The 16716-nt window shown below is 50.1% G+C and overlaps 1 protein-coding gene across 1 annotated transcript in view; it reads left to right on the forward strand.

The window, feature by feature from the left end:
• The window catches only part of MYT1L (myelin transcription factor 1 like), a 272202-nt gene that overhangs the window by 173227 nt on the left and 82259 nt on the right, over window positions 1-16716 (forward strand). Inside the window, exons 8-9 of the mRNA XM_039256014.1 lie at window positions 9325-10296; window positions 14680-14814. Of these exons, the coding sequence (XP_039111945.1) occupies window positions 9325-10296; window positions 14680-14814 (1107 nt within the window). The remainder of the gene's footprint in view (window positions 1-9324; window positions 10297-14679; window positions 14815-16716) is intronic.

Here is a 16716-nt window from a genome sequence, read left to right on the forward strand (position 1 = left end):
TGAAGACGTGAGCCAACAGACTTAATATGTTTTCATTCAATGTGTTTCAAGGTCCACTTGGAGAAATTACCAGCGTATTTGTTTTGTCTTATTAATGTAATTTTTATTCTAGACACCAGCTTTTCAAAGCATAGAGAACTTCCCAGGGGGCAGGGGCGGTTTCGAGCCTGTGGTCACTGCCCTCACTGGCTCTCAGTGTGCCATCCGAGGATGAGGGTGCTGACGCTGGCCCTCGTCTGGAAGCAGAAAGAAGGTGCGGCCCCAAGAGGGGAAGCAGGTCAGAGCTACGAGCAGCAGCTGGCCTCAGGGGTGCTCTCCCTCGCGTGCACCCGGGCTCATCCGTGATTCTGCGCCTGAGGTCCCGGCTGCGCATAGCAAGCGTACTGTGCGCATCGGGGCTGTGTTAATGTGAGGGACTCTGATCATGATGACAGCCTGTTTCAAAAAATGGTCCCTAGATATGTGTGGGGTCCCCTGAGGACTCAGAACTAAGCAGACGGCACCTCCTGCCAAAAGAAATGCGTGATATACTACGAGAGAAGAGTGTGTCTGTGAAAAAATATAAATTACAATTTTTTGCAAAGGGCAGAATTAGAAGTCACACGCTGAGGTAGAGCCTTAAAGATTTGGGCCAAAACAACAAAATTTCCAGACACCAAAAATTGTTGAACTTAGGTCCCTGGAAAGTTGTGGTTTTCAAAGAGCCTTTGAATCAGATCAGATTATTTCCATCCAATGGGGATTAGCCGTGGTCAAGCAGGAACAAAGAACAGGGGCTCTCCGGCTCCGGCCCAGTCAAACCTTCCAATTGGAGCAATACCTTTATTTTATTTTCCAGCCCATTCTGTAAAATTTAGATACTCTGTGAGCTCTGTGTGTGTGTGTGTGTGTGTGTGTGTGTGTGTGTGCGCGCGCATGTGCGTGTGTGTGTGAGAGAGAGAGGGAGAGAGGGGAGACAGTGGTTAACATGTGTCAGTCTGTCTCAGTCTGGGAGATACTGACTTCATTTATCTCCTTCTCTGGTGGGGAGGGAAGGATAGGACTATCTTATTTTTAAGTTGAAATTTAGATAAGCCAGATGCCCAAAACATCATCAAGTAGAAAGGCCCTCAAAGCTTCACGCATTCATATTCCACTCGCTCAGCTCCTCAGGAATAAGCACTGTAAGAAAGAAACATAACTCACAATTTCTACAAGTTATTATGTAAGTTGGGTCCCTCGTGAAAACTTATTTTTCCTTTAGTTTATCTCGTTTAGCTTAATGGGAATTTTTCAATCATGGTTTCGCTTATAGTATGGACAATATTTAGGGGCGCCTGGGTGGCTCAGTTGGTTGAGTGTCCAACTCTTGATTTTGGCTCAGGTTTGGCCCAAGGGTTGTGGGATTGAACCCTGAGTTGGGTTCTGCAATGAGCATGGAGCCTGCTTAATACTCTCTCTTTCTCTTTCTCTCTAGCCCTCCCCTACTTTCTCTCTCTCTCTCTCTCAAATAAAAAAATTTTTAAAAAGAATGGACAGGATTCAAAATGAATGAGACAGCAATAGTCCTCGGACATTTGTAATGATTTTTACTGGGTGCTTTGCCTGTGCTCGCACCCCTCCCGCCTTCCAGCACGTGGGGCAGCTTCGCCCTCTAACGAAAGAGCCAACATGAGGCCTCAGGTGGGACGCGGGACTTCCAGATTATCTGACAGACGGGATGAAGGTGGAGCACGCAGCAGACGGGCTAAGGGCTCCTGCTAGCTCTGCTTTTCCCCACTGAGTTCATTCACTGGGCGACGAATGTCTACATTCCAGGCCCCATTGCGTGTACTGGAGGTTTGCATGTAAAAAACACAAGTGTCGCTCTGGTCCCTGGGAGTCAGAGTGACAAATGGTGAACACTTCTCCAGCTTGGTGCCCAGGACCAGAGTATCCATCATACTCCAGGGTCCAGGGCCCAGGGAGCCAGGCCTGCAGACACCGCCAGAGCTGGTCCACACACGCACGGTGGTCAGCTGGTGGATGGCTCATGTAAAATTTGTGTTACATAAATATGTGTGTAAATTATATGCACATATATACACAGGCACGGTGCTGCGATATTGGGGGTTCTGTTCCAGACCACTGAACTACAGCGAGCCCGGTGACCTGTGTGGCTTCCTGGTGTGTGTACAGGCTGTGTTTACACCGCACCGTAGTCTGGAAAGTGTGCAAGCGCATCATCACTAAACAAAGGACACGTCTTAGTTAACAAATATTGCTAAAACACGGTAGCCATTATCTGTGCTTCCAAATCGCCATCATAAATATAATAATAAAAAACGTTGAAATATTGCGAGAATTACCAAAATGTGACAGAGACAGGAAGTGGGCAAATGCTGTTGGAACAGAGGTGCTGACAGATGTGCTGGACACACGCTGGCCGTGGACCTCTAATCTGCGCACACCACAGTATCTGCGATAAAGTGAAGCACAGTAAAGTGAGGCATGCCCGTGCACCTGCTGCGAACATCAACATCAGAGCTCAGACCCCACCGACTCTCCGCGTTCTGACCCTGTGCTGCCAGCGTCGTAGCCCTGAGCCAAACGTGGTTACTTACGTGTAGATAAATCAAATTTAATAAGGGTGAAATTAATTTAAATTAATTAAATGAGAAAACGTTAAAAACATGCCTCCTGGGTCTCAGCAGTGTGCTGGCCACTCCCCGAGGCCTGTCCCGTGACCGGCCTCCTCTCCTCCACTCTTGGCACGAGCTTGGCTTCCCTGGGGCCCTGCTGCTTATGCACCCAAGACACACTGCAGCCTGGCCCCCATCTCCCCCATGAGGCCTCATTCCTCTTGTCCCTCAGACCCGGCCCAACGCCTTATGCACACTTACCTCTACCTGCGGTATCCCGTGCGCGCTGCCACGGCTCGCCTCTGGCTCGTGTTCCGCTCTCCAGAGTGCTCGAGCATAGCTGCTATGTGAGTAACTAAGCAGCACCTGGTCACTGTCCCCCAAGCCTGAGCACCGGTACTTCCACTTCCCGACCAGAGCTGGCACCACCCGGGCACCCTTAGGTTGCACTGCGGACACCTGTGGGGGCACAGGAAAGACTTGTCATTCAGCCCCAAGGAGAGCTTGGGGGCAATGATGGGAGCCAAGGTCAGGAAACCTAGAAATTCATAACCTAACAGGGAGCCACACGTGTTCACAAAGGGCAGCAGCCCGGAGCCCTGGCGCCCCAGCCAGCCGCAATCACGACTCTTCGCTGCGCAGAGTGGACGGGCCACAAATACAAAAGCGCCGGACAGCAGCAGACGCCACGTTGGAGAGCCGATGTACAGACATTCGTGGGGATGAGACTGCAGCCCAGAAACAGCCCCAGGAGGGAAACACACAGTTCAGAAAAAAGGGATGGGAATACACATTTTGGTTGATTGCATATAATTCACCAAAATCATCTCGCCAATGATTAGCACCGATTGGAACAGAGAAACTGCTGTCTGGAGGAACCCAGAGCGAAGTCCAGCTGGACGGGGCCCCCGGAAGGTGCCCAGGATTCCTAGGAGGCTCCGTCTGTGATCCGGCCCAGACACGGCTGTCTGCTTCTTCGCCTACAGCTCACAGGTGAGGTAGAGCGCCAGGCCGGCAAGGGCGGGGCCTTGTCGCAGGCCTTGCCCCTTCCACTCTGAGAACCCTGAGCAGCTCGCCACTGGGAGGCCCACGGGAGCAGGGTCCCCAGCCAGGCCACGCAGAGCACTGTAGACGGAGCCCAGAGGCCGCATTGGAGGGCACAGCGGGAACTCCTGGTTCCCTCATGGCCTGGGGGCCACCCTGCTTCCGTTACACAGTGCAGGAAGATCATTTCGGGCATGCACTGTCTACTTTCCTTAGTTAAAAGGAAAATCCAGCTAATTCTAAATACTTTTTTTACAATCCACTGGTAAATCAAAAGTCAGATTCTAGTCACTCATTTGAAACGTTTAATTGAAAGAGACTTTGAGTATTTTACTAGTCTGTATGACCAAATTCAGACACCTCTTCATCCATGTCGTGGCCACAGAGTTGGTGGGTACGTGGCTGTGCTGGACACCCCGTGCAGTCCGCAGCAGCGCTAGCCACCCAGGGCACGGGCGCTGTGCCCGTGTCATGTTCACACGCATGGCTGGGCTTGAAGCTTCAGGACCGCAGACCACTGATTATGGTAGACAAACGTCTCGTTGCTTGGAAGAGAAAGGAAAACACAAGTCAAAGTAGAATCAGACCATGTCTGCATCTGTTGAGCAAAATGAGAAACGAATTAATTACAAAAAAATAGAGAGCTCTTTCGGGAGCCCCTGGGGGGCGGCTCTGCCTTCAGACGGCCCTCCGCTCTCACAACCCCTGGGAAGAATGCAGGACACTCTGGATTCGGAGCCTCCCTTGGGAGATGCGAATTCAGAAAAGGCCTGCAACTGCTCACCAGCCGGCTTGCCGACCCACACAGATGGGGGGGCCAGGAGCCGCCTTTCCCGCTGGAAGCAGACACAAGCCTTCTTCTCTCGGATCTGCTTACCTGCTGGGACCTGACCTCTGAGATGAGCCCGCTTTTAATCCCCAGAATGTCTGCACATTCTGGACAGTAAGGGAAGCGCCCCGGGCAGGGCAGGAAGCCCAAGGTGACCATGGATGAAGGACTCACCGCCCAAAGGCACGTGGCTTCGAACAGGCTCCCTAACCCTCTGGACGCACGCATCTTCACACGTGGAAGCTTTGATGGAGCCGTACCTGGAACGCTCTCCCACGTGAACATTCTGCGACTCTAGGAGCACAGCATCAGGGCGGCCTCTGGGCTCTGGAGAACGCGGCACCCCTCCCGGTACTCGTGCTGATAAGGGTCATGACGGAACACCTCTGCTTCGATAATTTTAACCTCTAATAATTCCTATAACTGTGAATATGGGCAGACCTAGCCAGAAAGTTCCCCATAAATAACACAAATAACATTGTTGAATGAACTGTGATTAGAAAATGCAGCAGCTGAGTCCAGAGGGTGATGCAGGGAATCTGCCGTCTCTCAGCTCAGATTCTCCTCTCGTCCCTGCGGAACAGGGGGCTCTGGGGCCCCGCTTTGTCAGGACAGAGTGTGAGGCCTCGGGGAGGGTGCCGGGGGCCTGGACCAGCCCCTAGGAGGTGGGAGACTTCTCACTCACATGTGGACAAGATGCCACATGTGTCCCAGAGCAGGTCTGAGGTACCTGAGGAGGGTGAAGGCAGAGGGATGGAAACTCAGGTCACTGCTCTGGGCCCAGGGAGGGGCTGCAGAGGTCACAGGGCAGGAGAGGGTCGTCATCGTCAGCGGGGCAACTGGGCTGTCTCCGTCCGCCCTCCCCCAGCCCCCCACATGGCCTCCCCCGAGCGTCCGCTACCTTCCCACCAGCTCCAGTCCCTCACGCTCTCCAGGGACATGGCCTTCTGACTCGGGTGGTCTTCTGAACGTCAGTCCAGGACCCCCTAACTCCCCAGCCTCCTCTGCCCAGCTGGAAGGACGTAACCCGATGGCCAGGCCCCAGGACATGGAAGGTTAAGGAACCTGACGATGCGTCTCTGTAATCAAAAGGAAACACTGCGCTTCATGACTTGAGACCCGCTGGGGGGTGCTCCCGGACCACCTCTCCTAGGACCTGGAAAAGTCTAGCACAATTCCTGCTTTGAAGTAGTGTCCCTCCTTTCTCATTGTTCTTCTGGCTTTTTCTTTTTCTTTCTCCCCTGCCCCACCCCCATCAGGTGTGTGCTCACTTGCCCATAGCTTATTTGAGTGTCTGAAAAAAACAGTAGGAACATAATCAGGGACAGATCTTGAAAGAATCCAGAGTTGTATCTCAATCGTATTTTTTAGCAACAATGCACTAAAACAAAACAGAACAGAACAAAACAAAAACAAAAAAAAACAGTGCTTGTAATTATAAAGTCGTAATCCGCAGAGTTCTAACCACCCCAAATTATAGTTGTGAAGGTGGAGAAGAAATGCCCTACGTTTTTGTTTAAGATTTTTTTTTTGTTTTCAAATTGTAACTATTGAGGATAAATTGTTTATAACAATATGAATCAAAGGAGATAAAATTCAAAGGCACAACATTTCAGAAAGCTCAGGTAGGTAGAAACGGAAAGGGCCCCTGGGCCCAGCCAGGGCGACCTCTGTACTCTGGGCCTGGACTCCTCCCTGGGAGCAGCTGGGCCAGGCCTCCCGCACACCCACCCAGCGTGACAAGTCCTACCCCACCCCAGGCCTCCCGCACACCCACCCAGCGTGACAAGTCCTACCCCACCCCAGGACAGGACCCCACCGGCCAGCGGCTCCGTCATGTGTCTGTTCCCTCGCAGCTCCGCAGGGCATGCGCTCGCGGCAGAAACCACAAAAAGGAAACTGAGGTTCTCGGGTCTCCTCCCGAAAGCCCTGTCTATATAGTTATGGTCTTTTCTGTAGCACAAGAACCTATACTTTAATATAATTTTCAGGTAAAATCCTTGTTTTCAGCACAAGCACATTGTCCCCGTCTGATAGAGCATGGGTCACGTGAAGAACTAGTCCAGTGGACTCTGAAGTTCCTGTGGTTGGACTTTCAGTTTTCGGACTGTCAGGTGCCACGTGGTTAACCCCAAATCGGCACCGAAAACTCTGGCCCATGCATCATACCCGCTTTCACCTGTGACCCATTTCGCTATTAGCCTCAGCACAGCATAAGTAGAGTAAATTGCCTGAAAACACAAAACCAGAGCTACAATTCTGTAAATGACTGAATCCTGGAGGAGGCTGGTGCCTGCTTGCTGATGGGGTGACTGACGGTTCCCCTCCATTTGTCCACGTAATGAAGAGCTGACTTTATTGCACATACGTTTTCAAATAGTTAAATGCCGGTAGCTTGAGAAATTCCATCAACCTGCAAGGAGTTTTGGCCACTGGCACCATTCTGCCAGCCGTTGCCGCCTTTACGGACGGCGGTCACGCAGCCTCGGACGACGCCGAGCCCGGTGGCCTGGAGGAGGAGCTGCACTCGGCTGGGTGGCCAGACGCTGACCCGGTTTCCCTTCCCTGTTCCCAGACAGGGGCCTTCCCTGGGCTCCTTCCCCAGGGGGTGGGGGCTTGCAGGGGGGCCGAGGGGCAAGCTCAGAAATGCAGCAAAAACCATTTCCCATTTGGGACAAATGAATTGAAGACCATCCTAAGATTCAGAATGTGGAGAATTCACTGAAATTCCCTAAAACTGCAGTGTAATGGGAAGGGGCAGAGATCTTTCCCATGGATCGCTGGCAAGTTCTGTGCAGCCTCCCTCACGGTCGTGGAAGGAGCCAGGAGGTGAGCCAGGCGTTCTGTGTCCTTCGTTACGCCCTCCATCGTCTCCTCCTCCCCAAGCTCTCGAGGACGATGGGATGTGTTTCACAAGAGGAAGTTCAGAGAAAATCATAAAAATAATAAGTCTTGCCTGACGGTGGTTTCTCCCCGGACTCGGCTTGGAAAATGCCCCAACATGTTGCTTATGCTTCCTTGTTTTCAAATGTACGTATACATTCGTGTCACGGTCGGTCCCTCACAGGCACAGTGGTGCTGGGCTCAAAGTCGCCAGCCACGCTGCCCCAGGGTGTCTCCAGTCACAGCCCAGGGACCTAACAATCAGCGTGCACATGGAGAGGAGAATATGACTTTCACGTTTTCAAGCATTCACTAGGACAGGATCGCCTTCAACTTGTATAACCTTGAATGCTGGGCTAAGGGCGCAGTGCATAGTCGTCAAGGCCTTCCACACGGTCTTTCCCGCTGTGCTCACCGGGCCGGATTTCTGTTCTCTTGCTTTGGGAGTGCATGGATCTCTGTACAAAAGAAAATTATTTGTAGGAGCTATCCAGAAAAGAGACGATATTTGTTTTATACAATTAGTGATTCTCTATGACTAACATACGACAAATTAGCATTGCTGATGTTTAGAAAGATGTGTTAGATTTTTTAAAATGTGTTGATTTGCTCTGTGGGCTAACAAAAATTGTTATTGATATATTGGTGCCCAGACCTCTTTTACCAACCAAAGTCTTTTCTGAGGGAACAGCACGAAATCCATAAAGGAGGCCCCGGGGACACCCTGACTCTGCTGTTAGCAAACAGGTACTTTCTCGTAATCAAGACGCCTCATTTCCTCAGCACAGGGATAAACTTGAACACTTCTTCTTGGTTTTTTGAATCAAAGAAACAGAAAGCAGATGTGAAAGTGGCGTGGAGGTGACTAAATCCAGTCTAGGGGGCCAGGGGAGGGGACTCTTTAGAAGCCATACATACCATTACAGATATTCGCAGTGTTCCTGGTAGCGTTTATGAGAAAGATGAGTGCCCTGAACGTTCCTCTAGTGTGAAACAGGATACATTTCTGGGGTTTTATTACGTGGTCTTCTTTCAGCAAATTTTCCTAAATGCATTTTTGTGACTGGACATAATGCTTGTTCATACATCATTTCTAGCAACTCACCCAAGTTCTCCTGAGGCTGGGAGGCACGCCAACACAGGGGTGCACTGGCCACATTAAATGCCACGTCGTACGGGCCCTGGTTGCACCAACTGACCTCAGTCCTGCATTTTTTGGGCTTCTGGTCACCGCACACTCTTCTCCCCCTCTCCCTCAATCCTGCTGAGACAGGCATGCGGGAACCACAGTGAATTAGATTTAGCTTCTAAACTTTTACACGCGTTCCGGTTGCCTTAGCGCCTATCATAATGAATTGTCTATAAGGTAGAAAGTTCAAAATAGCTTAATTCAATCCAAACATGTGCTTCCAATCCTGAACGCCCAGCGTAGGTGGTGTCGCTGCGTGAGCCCGGGGCCTTGCGATGCGCTGCCTGAGCGCCACCGCGAAAACAAACCATTTAAAAGCAATTGCTGTGAACATCTGTTTAAGAGTTGGTAACGAGCAAAGTTCATGAACTCTTAGAAAGCCTGGTAATATGATGAGTGTAATTATCATGCATCTGTTTGGGCTGTAAATAAATTAAGTGGATAAAAAATAACAGTCACTCGTAAAATTTAGAAAGAAAAATTAATATTTTAAAATTACATTTACCGCATATACTGGTTTATCTTAAGAATAATTAAGGAAATCGATAGCTTCTAGCAAGTTTCTAGCTTCCTATGGCCCCTGGTTTTAGAGCAGTCCGCTCCCTTTGGACCACAACGCCCACTGAGCCGCGCGCGGGACCTTAGTTTCCGGTGTGCAGTGAACAGGGTTGGACATGCCATTGACTTGCTTTCCATGCTGTTGCAACGAAACTTCCAGTTCTAGCCATTTTTTCCTTTTCTTTTCTTTTTTGTCCTTTTTCTTTTTATTTTCTTTGCAGAAGACCATCAAATGAACTGTCACAATACTCGAATAATGCAAGACGCAGAAAAGGATGATAACAATAATGATGAGTATGATAACTATGATGAGCTGGTGGCCAAGTCCTTGTTGAACCTCGGCAAGATTGCCGAGGACGCAGCCTATCGGGCCAGGACCGAGTCGGAGATGAACAGCAACACGTCCACCAGCCTGGACGATGGCAGCGACAGGAACGAGACGCTGGGCCGGAAGAGCGAGCTGAGCCTGGACCTGGACAGTGACGTGGTGCGGGAGACAGTGGACTCGCTGAAGCTGCTGGCGCAGGGGCACGGTGTGGTGCTCGCGGACAGCCTGGGCGACAGGGGGTACGCAGACTCGCTGTCACAGCAAGACAGCAGGAACATGAACTACGTGATGCTGGGAAAGCCCATGAACAACGGGCTCGTGGACAAGATGGTGGAGGAGAGCGACGAGGAGGTGTGTCTGAGCAGCCTGGAGTGCCTGAGGAATCAGTGCTTCGATCTGGCCCGGAAACTGAGCGAGACAAACCCGCAGGACAGGAGCCAGCCCCCCAACATGAACAGCCGCCAGCACGCCCGCCAGGACGACGACTTCGCGGGGAGGACGCCAGACAGGAGCTACTCCGACATGATGAACCTCATGAGGCTCGAGGAGCAGCTGAGTCCCAGGTCTAGAACTTTCTCCAGCTGTGCAAAGGAGGACGGGTATCACGAACGAGATGACGACACCACCTCCGTGAACTCGGACAGGTCTGAGGAGGTGTTTGACATGACCAAGGGGAACCTGACCCTCCTGGAGAAAGCCATTGCTCTGGAGACAGAGAGGGCGAAGGCCATGAGGGAAAAGATGGCGATGGAGGCCGGAAGGCGGGACACTGTGCGCTCCTATGAAGAGCAGTCGCCAAGACAGCTTCCCGGGGAGGAGAGAAAGCCTAAGTCCAGTGACAGCCATGTCAAAAAGCCATACTATGGTAAAGGTAATATTTCTACCTAACGTAAGTTGCCTCGCGCAAGCAGGAGCTAGGGGAAGAGGTGCCGGGATAGCCCGCAAGCGAAGTGCGCACCACCCTGAGTCCCGTCCCCAGTGCAGATTTCTCAGAGTTGGTTACACAAGTCTATTTTGTGGCTGTGTTGCTGGACAGCAAATAAAACATTTGTCTGGGAAATACACAAAGCAGCTCAATGTCCTATTATCAGAGCAGACGAGTAACATGATATTTCAGCGGGAGACGCCTGCCTCGGAAAGACAGGGCTAGCGCACATGCCCATCCTGTGATAGAAACCACTAGCGTGAGCCTGTGTTCTTACAAAGGAGCCAGCATCTATGTGGAGAGGCCAGGGTGTACACAACAAGTAGCCAATCAGGGATGAAGCACGTATTTTATACACTGGATTGGGCAGGTGGCATCATGATTTATAAAATTATCATCAGATGACAGTTATTGATGAATGCCCCCCCATAGAAAACGTCCCTGATAGAAATTGAACAGTAACAGAATGACCGATAACGTAAGACAAGGGCAGTGACTGCACATTAATTATCTTAAGATAGTAAGTAACGAGAGCCATTTGCTATGCAAAGCATGGTGTGTCCTAAGCTGTGATCAATAGTGATTTCTTTAGTATATTCATTCCCGCTCACTGATTCCATCCCATTGTGGAAACAGTTGTGGCGCTTACTTTATTATAAAACACTCAAAAAACCACCCAGTGCAATAGTTTTAATAGATTTTCACTTAGGAAATTTAAGGGCACGCATCTGCATATATCTGTGTATTTAATCACTCACGTGTATAGTCACTATAGCTACTAAGAACATGAAAACACACTGAGTGTATGATTGACTTCACGTTTGCAATAACAACCGTGTCCACTTGTGATACGAGGTGGGTCATGATTTAACCTCGTGTAGAACCTTGACACTGTGGCTGTTTCAGTTACAAGATTCTCTCAGAACTAAGTAAGAAGCAATTTCAAGAAGGAAATTGGTAATTCTTTAAATCGTTTCATATTAAGACCAAACACAGAGCTTTTGGATTTGATTGTATTCCTTATAAAGACTGAGTTTCCCCACCGTGGATCTGGTGGCGAGGTTCAGGGATCTGGTTTGAAAATCGAACAATCAGAAAGCCTGTTTCTTCCGCTGTGACATAGGTGTGTATTCTCCTCTCAATGTGCGCCCAGGGCTCCACAGCATCACTGCGACCACAGCCTGGCAGGGGCCACACCTTAGCCAGAGGCCCGGGGGGTCCTTGCTTTGGCAGGTGCTGGAGCGCTGACCACCATCTCCCGGTGATGAAGGGAGGCCCTTGGGAGGCGTGGAATATGAGGAAGGGGCTGTTTCTTAAAGGCGACAGGCTCTATAGCTCAGCGCAGCCTCAGGCTGGCATTGGTGCCGTGGAGACTATGAAACAGCCCACGTTCATGACCATAGTGCGAGCTAGCAGAACCTTTTAGTTGGATATTTGAGAGGCATAGAGCAACTAAACATTTTTAGAAAGGAAGAGTTCCTCTCTCACAGGGCGGTTCAGTGGGGCAAATGCACTCTGGGCTTACATGTTAGATGTTCACAGAGTGGGCTTCACGGCGGAGCGGGCAGCTAGGCACGCGACAGTGTACTGTGGGAGCATGCAGGGTCACGGGGCAGCGCACGTCACATGTCCCCTGGCTTCTCTGGGTCCCTTACAGCCAGCAGCTTCCTATAGATTCTTGCTCATTCTGCTTTGTTATTGTTATTTTGTTTTATTTTGATTTTTGCAAGAAATGGAATTCAAACCGCTTGCTTCCCTTCAATAAATGGGGCAGGGGTGGGAAGGAAGAGTAAAACCTGAGATGTGCTTCCCCCTGAAATGGGGGAAGGGTTGGGGTCTGGACCTTCCAAAAGAGTCAGAAATCATTGATTCCTGACTCGACCAGTTTCTCTAGATTTCTTTCTCCAAGCAAAGCTCATCACTTCCACGTGTGTTCTTCTTCGTTCCCGGGCCTCTCCTCAAGATGTCTGTAGATATGTTCAGAACCAAATCAATGAAGCCAAGCAAGGACCCCCACGTGGGGCCAGGAGATTCATGCCCTCCTTACCAAAACAATCAGTTATGTGACACGTTACCAACATAGCAGTGGACTCTACCTACAACCACACAGCATATCAACAGTCTTCATTGTAGCTTCTTTGTTATGGTATCAATTCTCCCTTCTACACAATCTTCTCAAAATGATTTAAGTTATAAATGAGTGACCCTTCCAAAATCTTGAGCTAAAACAAAAGAAGTGCAGAATGAAACTCTTCTATCTTTCTTCTCCTCAAGCATCCACTCGAAAGGGAGGAAGGGGAGCAAGCTAAACCCAGCGCACGATTGTTTTTTCTAGACATCCTTGCAGGTTTTTGGTTGAATTATTGGTCTGTTTGCTTGCTTGGTTGTTTTGTGTTTGCCTGGATGTTTACCTCCCAGATGAACTGAGATTCCCAGAAATCAGCATGCTGGGGGGGAGGCGATGGGGGAGGTGATGGTGGAGGCAAGCAGCATCGAGAGGAGAGTATACCCTGTGTCCTCCAAAACTGAAATTGTTTGAGCCACTTGTTTTTATACAGAGCTGCACTTACAGAACACTTTGGAAACCCATGAAATCATAGGACTTGTTAGGAAATTGTAAGAGTACTAATGAAGAAGAGTCACTTGATGATGAATGATAGTTAAAATTTCGGTGTTGACCTTTTAGATGCTATTTATATTTAGCTTATGATCTTAAATGATGAGTATTTTCCTCTGAAACTGTTACTATTTTATGTTTACATTAATTAAATTATGCTAATATTATTACGACATGACCCAAAAGGCAATAAACTGCCAGGTTCTTTGATTGCATGTGTAAGGGAAGCTGCAGTAAGATATTGAGAAACAGAAGCCACGGCAACATGATTTCAGGTTGTTTTTGGGAACTGTGATCTTCAACACCCATAGGAAGTGGCTGACAGTTGCGTGCTGCACGTAGGCCCATCGATAACAGCACTAGTTTAGGCATCCGAGACCTGAATGATGTGTTACCTAGATTAAAACGCAAGCTTAAAAAGAAAGGGGGGTGAGTTTTTATACAAACATTAAAGGGTTTCTGTAGTCCTGTGAGTCCTCTGTCCATTTCAAGTGCACATGAACGACTTAAGACGAAAGTCCACCAGATTTCAAAAAGCTTGAACCAAAAATATATTTTCTAGCTGTCACAATTGGCCTGGTTAATGGGCCACGGACAGAAAAGGGTTACAGCCCTGAAGAAACACTAACCACACACCCCCTGGGCCAAAACACCACAGTCACTCTCTATTGACAATCTGTGCAGCTGGTTTTCAAAAACTGACTCAAAAAGCATTTTTCGCACCCTTCTATTACTATTTGGTCTGAGCTTTATCTTAGAAATATCTTCTGGAGCTATCTTCTGCACGTTGATGAACTGTGGTCGATTCTGGATAGAGAAATAACGTTAGTAATGATAGCATTGCACTTCTGGCATCTGGCATTCAAGTTTTGACCAAAGGTCTGCCCTGCGCCTCCCTCGGCGGGTGCTGCAGAGGGCCGACAGGGCTGTACAGAACCACCCCCCCAACTGCGTGCACGCATGCCCGGCATCGTAAGATCCTTCCTCTGGTTCCAAGGACAGATGAAGAAATCAAAAGAAACGGTTGCTCCAGCAGCTTCTGAAACATTTTTTATTGCCCATCACCCTCCTCCCCCCACCCCCACCCCCCCCCCGTCAGGTGGGGTTTCCGCCATTTTGGTCATTTGCTTACAGTGCCTTCTAAGAGTTCAGCTTCTTTTCAGACAAGCCTCTGATTGGTGTGCCATGGAACTGGTCACAAGATAAAAAAGAATTCCAATACCAGTACAATTGTGCACCTAATAGTGTACACGATTAGAGCACCCGCCGAGACGGAAACTGCACTGCCCGGTGGTTTCCGCCATCATGCTCCCTGGTCGCATTTCACAGAGCGATTGTCGAGGGTCGCCGTGTGGTTCTGTTCTCTGAGAAGGTCACTGTCTCATCGGTATTTATGTTGATTTCTCTGAGCAACACAGCTTATCATGTAACACACGGGAAAGCAATTAATCAGGAGCGAAGGAAGGGAGAGTCTTTCTTTGTCTCATAGAAAGTAAATTATTTTATGATTCATGATTACACTGTTTCAGGTCAAAAAAAATCACCCAAAACCACAGAGCTACCTACGCAAAAGTTGATATCACAGCCTGTCCCCTGACACCTGCTTTTTTCTTTATTTATCAAGGTCTCTTCAGGTTGTTAATTAATCACATTTGTCTTCAATGGGTAAAGAAATTCATTCTCTTGACACCTGTTGTCGCTTTTAGATCCCTCGAGAGCAGAAAAGAAAGAGAGCAAGTGTCCCACCCCGGGGTGTGACGGAACTGGCCACGTAACCGGGCTTTACCCACATCACCGCAGTTTGTCCGGATGCCCGCACAAAGATAGGGTCCCTCCGGAAAGTAAGTCCGTGTTTCGCCAACGCCCGTGGGAGCGCACCCCCGGGGCTCTGTTTGTGTCACCCCGCGTGCCTCTGTCATTTCCATCTCAGTGCGGCGCAACCTTGTCTCCCCGGCCCCTCCCTGTGTTGACCGGCCGCTCGGCCAGGACCCGCGGCCCCGCCAAGGCCCAGCGTGTCACTCCTGCTACCCGGCCCAGGACGGCGGCTCACCAGCGGGGGCTCCCCTCCACTTCCATTTCTGACTCACTCAGGACCTGGGGCAAGTCGCTTCGCCCCCCCGTCTCTCAGAGATCATAGCAGTGGACTGAGATGGTCTCTAAGACCGCCTCCCCCCCCACCCCCCGCAGTGCTAAGCTCCCAGGAGACCCCGAGAAAAAGGTCCCGGAGCCTCTTTTTGCCCAATTACCTAGGCTTCTGTATAAACGAGCCCGTATTTGTGTTTGTATCTGACTGCATTTTGCTTGTACAGAGTCCATCTCGCGTCACAGCTGCCCCCACTTTTCCACACAACAAAACCTTAAATACAGAGCCTTAGATCGGGTGGGTCTAGATCTTACACATTCTTTTTAAATACTTAGGTTCTGAAAGTGTGCAATTTCTCTATGAAGACAACTAAATTTAATTTGCGACCGAAATGATGTACACCTTTTCTGTTTGTCTTCCTCTCAGCATATAAAGTATGCCAGCTCTTTAAATACAATTAGAATCGATTGCTTAGGGGAAAAGGCACATTTTCAGAAATGACAACATGAGTTTAAGATCCCGATTTTGAGCCTGAGGTAGGTTAAGGATTTTCCTCATTAACTGAGACACAGTTTCTGGCAGGGAGATGAAATAGCTTGGCCAACACACGTCAGGATGACCAGGTGACTGTTCAGAGAATTTTTTGAGGGTTGTCCCATTAAAATGGCTTATTTTGGAATTCTCAAGACGCAAATCTGTCAGAACAAAGAGAAACTCATGGTCGTTGAGGCTTAGAAAACAGGTTTGGCGGAATATTTTCAGAAGAAATCTTTTTGGGAACCGCTGTGCTTCCGATTCTCTAACGGCTCCTGAAAGTAGGAAGCCCATGTTCCGTGTAGCTGCCGCGTGAGCAGACCTGAGGGTACGGAAACGAAGGAACTCGAGTGCATGGCCGTGCCCGTGTGTTACATGAGCAGGGGACAGCATGGTCTGACCACACCAGCTTCCTGTCCGAGCGCTGTCCGCGCCGGCCTCTCCGCGCACACCAGCCTCCCTGCCTCCCTCACCCCCTGCGAGCCCCGCGGGGCGGCGCCGGCCCTGATTCGCAGATGAGGAAAGTGGGCAGCAGATGCCCTCGCCCTGTCTTCCCAGGGACTAGCATGGCGTCTGGCGAACGGTGAAGACACTGCACGTCTTCAGCCCGGTCCGCGCAGGTGCGGGCTCCCCTGAGCAGGGAGCAGAGCTGAGGGGACACCCCACCCGTCAGAACCCCCAGCTTGTGTTTCCGCTGAGGCCTGGCTTTGCTGCCCCGCCCCGGTCCCGACCAGCCGAGACTCCGGGCCAGCCGCGGGCCGGCCCCACGGGGACCTCACTGAGGTCTCAGGGACAGGCAGCCTCTGGCTGTAGCTGTTCTTGAAGGCACACGTTTTCACCTCGGAAGTAGAAAATCAGTTCCCTTCGTGGCTGAGAAAGTCCCCACACTAGTCATTTTCACGGGACGAGCCTACATGTGACAGAGATGGGGGCTGTGGTCTGACCGGCTGTGTGGGGTGCGTGCGCCCCCAGACCACGGGTCAGCCCGCACCTGGGACCCCCACGCCCGGGAGGAGGCCGGAGGCCCCTCGACACCAGCCTCACAAGCGCCTTCCAGAGCATCTGTAGAAAGCGGTTTCTAAATACTTATATATAGTTCTTTGTAGAATCATGAAAACTTTAAAAC

Source organism: Hyaena hyaena, unplaced genomic scaffold, assembly GCF_003009895.1.
Source record: "Hyaena hyaena isolate Hyena2069 unplaced genomic scaffold, ASM300989v1 scaffold_552, whole genome shotgun sequence".
Lineage (NCBI taxonomy): Eukaryota > Metazoa > Chordata > Mammalia > Carnivora > Hyaenidae > Hyaena > Hyaena hyaena.